We start from the raw sequence: 6000 nt of genomic DNA, 5'->3' as shown, positions 1-6000 counted from the left end.
TATTTAAATAGAAATATCTTCCCATAGAGTAGATAACTGTGACGAAGTTACCTGCATGCCTCGTCAGTCTACTGTCTAGGTGCTTACAGCTGATGGGCAACTCAAGGCCCCTGCCAGCCTATCTTTGTAGGGTTCTTTATCTTTACACTGAACTTGGATTGGACATTTGAGGGCTGCATGTTAAAAGCCCCTCAAACAGAGGACTGTTCTCTCCAAATAAGGACACATGGCCACCCTAGTGCTGCAGCAGATACTATGCAGCTGGGGTAATAATCGTATTGGGCCACCTCCGACTTCTTTGCCAGAAAGGAGATAGTGATAGAGGATCCAGCTAAAGTTTTCTAATTCTGCAAAACTCATATAAAGTTGCAATATAATGAATCAGCCCATTTGACCATAGAGAGCAGCCTGGTCATTCACCACAGTGGCTCTCCAGAGTATCGGGACAATACCTTTGCAAATTCTTATTAGCTACCTGGGATCCTTTTGTAAGCTTAAAAGCTGAACACTAGACAGCCTGTATTTTAATAAGGAGTTGTATGCATCTATTAACACCCTTGAAACTCCATGTTTTTAATACAAAATACCTTAGGCATAAGTGCACTTGAATCTCAAAGAAGTCACTGCTTAATATTTTTCTGACTGCTCAAACGCTTGTTAAAATGCATACTAGAAGCTTATACACTGTCATTCTAAATATGCAGGCTCACAGATTTAAGGATTAAGTTGCTGGAATAGATGCACTCTTGGTCAGATCCAGCAGGCTTCTTCTTATGAACCAATGCAACAGCCACAACTAAAAAAGAAGCAGCAGAGGGTAAAATGGTGTACTTTGGTGATTTTAAGTGTCCACAGGCAATTTAACAGGGTGAAATTTACCTAGGTTTGTTTTCTTCTTTAGTCATTGTGGCTGCCTTCATAGCACCCTCCCCAACCCAAATAAGGCCCGGAAAGAATGTGCTATGAGTGTGCTAAGAATACATTTGAGCTTGGTTGGATAAGATTACAGTCAAGTCTATATTTCATATTTTGTGACCCAGACCTCAAAAGAACTGTAATAATATTTAAGAAGCTGCAGGGGCTTAAAACAGTTCTTTTCCATTCCTTTGTGCTGCTGCTGCTGCTTTTACCTGCTTTGCTGTCTTATTTGGGTCTGGACACTTACAGAAAACAAGGAAAGAGTTGGTCCCTGAACTAGGATGCCAAAAAAGCCGCGCTAGAGATTTGCTGAGAGCCACGGCTATTTTTGTAAGGAGCTGATACTTTAGTCTGGGCTGCAAGCATTGCCTTGGGAAAGGGGTTAGTGTCTTGGGAGGTGGGGAGGGAGGGCTTCACTAAGAAGATAGCTCAAAAAGAAGAAGAAAAGACCCCCAAAGAAAAATCAGAACTGTAGAGGACTTCCCACCCTTCAATTTGCCGTCTCCTGCAAAAGTCAGCGCTGACCCTGGTCACATCCTCTCAGCTGCCAGTATAACTTAACCTTTTTCACCAGAGTGTTCCTTGCCGTCACCATTATGACAGAGATTACAGCAGAAGGTACTGTAACAATCTTGATGTTCTAATTGCCTGGAAATAAAAAAGATTTCAGCCTTGACATTTTTTAATAGACTCAGCCTGTGAGCATGATCTCTGGCTTCTAGGGAATTGCAGTTTTTGCTGTAGGGCGAGTTTCAAGGCAAGAAGTTGCTCTTCTACGGCAGCTGGAATTTGTACTAGTTAGTAAAGCTTGATCATCATACACCTCTAAAAATAGCCTTGGTCACATAACCTCAGCAACGCTCGCTTAGGCAGAGAGCGCAGAGATTAAAGTAAGGAGAAATAAAGCATCTCAAAACTGGACGTTGCAGATATAGATACGGTATATATAACTTGTTAGCTTCTTGTTTGGTGCTCATGCTTTTTGTAGAGCTACACCCACATTTGTGAATAAGATTTATTTTTCTTTGAATTTGCCTTTCACTTGCTGAATAACTTTTTTTTTAAGAGACCACATTACCTTGTCTTTCCTGCTTCATAAATTCCATTTTGCATCTATAAGTTGACAATGTGCCTTTCCACACATTGCTGAACATCAAAGCTGAGTTTGCCACAGAGCACACACTCTGCTTTAGTTGAGATTCCTGCATTGCAAGGGGCTGGACTAGATGACGCTCATTGCCCCTTCCAACTCTACAGTTCTATGCTTCCACGGGGAGATACTCTGATGAGTAAGCTCCTATATGATCACATGTTTTTAGGTTCTCTTTGCACTGCTCATAACTTTACATGTTTAGGTTAGTGATTAAAAATAACCTGTTCCATAAAATATGATGTGTGCACCTAAAAAAAAGTAGAGTGTGAAGACAAGTGATGAGGTACAAACTGAATTCAGTTTGCATTTAAAGGGGAACTCGCCTTATTTGCACTTTCAGAAACAACATGCAAACTGCATTGCCAAATTCAGAAATGTGTGAATCTCAAAGAATGGCTGTGTTTCAGTTAGTATATTGTTTCTGAAAGTGCGAATAAGGTGAGTTCCCCTTTAAATGAAAACTGAAACACAGCCATTTTTTGAGATCCACACATTTCTGAATTTGGCAATGCAGTTCTCTAGCCAAGTAATGTGTACCAGAATGCGTGGTGGGGTAAAGCATGCATAGCAATACATATATTAGTGAAAGCAACATACAGAAATGCTTTCTATCAGGAGAACTTGCTTTGCAAAAATGTATATGTTGGGCAAAATTGCATACATTAGGGGGAAATCACACTAAAATGCACATGGAATTTCATGAACTTTTTTAAAGAATGTGATGCGGAAATGTAGGGAGCTGGACTGGAAAAACCTAGTGAAACCAAAATGGACAGATACGTCTTTCCCTAGTAAAGAGGCCCTTATCTCTCTGTTTCTCTCTTATCTGTGTTGGCTGACTTACTGCCTAGCAGTTATGGAATACTTTTACAGTGCCATCCTACTCATGTCTCCTGAGAAGTAAGTCACATTGAGTTCAATGGGATTTGCTGTCAGTTAATGTGCATAGGCTTGCAAACCTTAATTTTAAAATGTGCCTCCCAGGGCAGAACTTGACAGGACTGTCCCTCAAAACAGGAGCCCCCCACCCCAACCCTCCACCCCGTCCCATTTCTCCATATTTAATCCAGTGCAGGATGAAGTAGATTCAGCAAAACACTGGGATCCTAACCACCAAGAGACAGTAACTTAAAGATATGATCAAGACTTAAAGATAGCAGACTGTGCCATAATGTGTCATATCAAATTGAAAATAAGTTCAGTTCTTGATACAAGGCTACACAATATTAATCCTGGAAGCCTTAAGCAATTAATACACTTTTAGAGTCTCTTGAGAACTTTGCCTAAGCAGCGGGTAAAAAGAATGAGATCTGATCCTATAAATAAAGAAATGGTTATCTGGGAAATATGAATAGTTCATGAATAATTTTAATATGTCCTGACCATTAATATATACAAATAACATTTTATCCAACAGAATGAAAAAGGGGAATCTTTTTCCCCCCTTAAAATGCAGGCTTTTAAAAATCAAATATTCAATTTTACAATGGAATCTAACACTAGCCTTTTCCATTGTGGATCATTCCATTTTCTTTCCCCAAGCTTATTACTGAGCTTTTTTTATATAAAGAAAAGTCTCTCAGATAATATTCTGTGCACTTTTTATTCACCAAACCAAGGCACTGTGCCCCAAGTCACTGCCGTTATTAATTAAATATGAAAGCAAAATATGCTTCATGTAAGAGGATTTGTGTTAAGCATTATTAGGGACTGAATCTGTTTCTTTGTTAAGATTGCAAAATTAATGGAGCCCAGGAACCTTTGCTCATATTCATAGTCAATAGTACATTTCCTAATAGCATTGCATAATAATAATAAAGCTGATGCAGTTATATATTTTCATCAGAGGTCTCCTGGACCTACATAGCGTTTGTGGGAGAAAATGCAGATGAAAAGTAAGAGTGCGGCAAGAGGGCAGAGGGACAGGTCATTTTCATAAAAAATACTTAAAGTTATTTCACTCTAATAGCTTATTTTTGCATTGCTGACTCAAGGAGGCTTAGGTTTACGGACATTTTTGAAGAAAGAAAGAAAGAAAGAGAGAGAGAGAGAGAGAGAGAGAGAGAGAGAAAGAAAAAGAAAGAAAGAAAGATGCTATTAATTTTATTCATGAATAGATTTGGAAGAAAGTGGCAAGCACTTGTTCAAGTGACAACTTGAATTAAATATGGGGGGGCGGGGCAGGTAAGCCCTGCCCCCACATAATCAGTCACAACACGTGACACACACCCACACAATTTGAATGGGAATGCCCATCAACTGGGGGGGAGCAGAGGCAGCCCCCTCAAATATTTTAGGGGGGGGCAAAGTAAACTCTGCTTCTAGAAGTTGGCTCCTATGCCAGCAGCTATGTTTATAGAAGATTGTGGGCCACTATGCAAACCCGCTTCCTAAAGCAGAATGCTGGCAAGTCCCATTGTCAGAACACAGTTCTCTACCCACCAAATTCTAGCTTGTGGGTTGACAAGTACACACACACACGAGTTGCTAAGCCAGAGGCAAGATAGATTTGAGCAGAAAGGAGTCTATGTGTCTGTTTGGCTCCAGAGACATCCTTTTGCTGATCCCTACTGTAAAGCATTCCCAATGTGCCAGCTCTGTAGACAGCTTGACTTAGTAATTCCTATTCTAACTGCTTGTGGGCCAAGGGAGAAGCAGCATTTCAAAAATGTCTGGAAAAACGAGAGTGCTGTTTACGTTAGATAAAACTGACATGGAGGGACACAAGCATTCAGTTGCTTAAAAAAAGGAAAAAATTCTGGAAAATGTAATAAAGTGTCGTATCTGAGTGATCTTTAATTAGAGTAAAACAAAATGTAATTAAGTATTATTTCTTTCGTTAAAACAAATAAGTTGGGCATTTGTACAAAGTGAGTTATTTTAGTATCTGCATTGTTAATTTGATTTGCTTGAATCTTGCTTGAATTTAAAATCTAAAGCTTTGATTGAATGTACTGAAAGATGGGCATGATGTAAATGATGGGAAAGAAATGTGTCTTTTGTACAGTAGGCTCTATTCTGCTGCTACAATTTCTGTTAATTTGCACCATGGAGAGTATGGGAGGCCTTTTGGTGGCAATACATTTCCATTTCAGAGAAGAGTGAATTTTGGCATATAAGTTGCTCCAGATTTTCAAAGCTATTGGAAAGATATATTGATAAAGAGAAGAATAACAGTGACCTCATTGTGGGAGTTTACTATAGATCCCCAAGCTAAACGGAGGACATAGATGATGCCTTCCTGGAACAGATGGCCAAGCATGCAAAAGGAAGGGAGATAGTAGTAATGGGGGACTTCAATTACCCGGATATTTGTTGGATGTAAAACTCAGCCAAGAGCATAAGGTCAAACAGATTCCTCACTGGCCTTGCAGACAACTTCATTGTCCAGAAAGTGGGAGAAGCAACAAGAGGAACAGCCATTTTAGATCTGGTCCTAACCAATGTTGATGACCTGGTTAGTGGGGTAGAAGTGGAAGGATCATTAGGCGCGAGTGATCATGCTCTTCTGAAGTTTACTACACAGCGGAAAGGAGCAGCCAAGCATACTAGGACACAATTTCTTGACTTTAAGAAAGCCGACTTCATAAAACTTAGGGAAGTGCTGGGTGAGATCCCATGGACAGTAATACTAAAAGGAAAGGGAGTTCATGATGGCTGGGAGTTTGTTAAGAGGGAGATAGTAAAAGCACAACTTCAGGCAATATCAATGAGACGGAAACATGGAAGGTGCCTAAAGAAGCCAGGGTGGCTATCTAAAGAACTTTTTACTGAGTTAAGATTAAAAAAGGATGTGTACAAAAAATGGAAAAGGGTGGAAACCACCAAAGAGGAATTCAAACAAATAGCCAACACATGTAGACACAAAGTCAGAAAAGCTAAAGCACAGAATGAACTCAGGCTTGCTAGAGAGGTTAAAAGCAACAAAA

At 39.8% G+C, this 6000-nt stretch overlaps 1 protein-coding gene across 9 annotated transcripts in view; it reads left to right on the top strand.

Annotated features, from left to right (window-relative positions):
- The first annotated feature begins 1030 nt into the window (after positions 1 to 1030).
- Positions 1031 to 6000, top strand: part of TRDN (triadin) — a 176982-nt gene continuing 172012 nt past the window's right edge. For 5 of the 9 annotated variants that reach the window (XM_081187678.1, XM_081187680.1, XM_081187683.1 and 2 more), the window contains exon 1: positions 1032 to 1536. In XM_081187678.1, coding sequence (XP_081043804.1) covers positions 1515 to 1536 — 22 coding nt within the window. In that variant the 5' untranslated portion in view covers positions 1032 to 1514. Of the gene's footprint in view, positions 1537 to 6000 lie in introns of all 9 variants that reach the window. The other 4 variants (XM_081187682.1, XM_081187676.1, XM_081187677.1 and 1 more) reach the window with 3 other exon arrangements.

This window comes from Podarcis bocagei (assembly GCF_964188305.1).
Source record: "Podarcis bocagei genome assembly, chromosome: 3".
In the NCBI taxonomy this organism is placed as follows: Eukaryota; Metazoa; Chordata; class Lepidosauria; order Squamata; family Lacertidae; genus Podarcis; species Podarcis bocagei.
The sequence above is the reverse complement of the archived record's forward strand: the minus strand, read 5'-3'. Positions and strand labels throughout refer to the sequence as shown.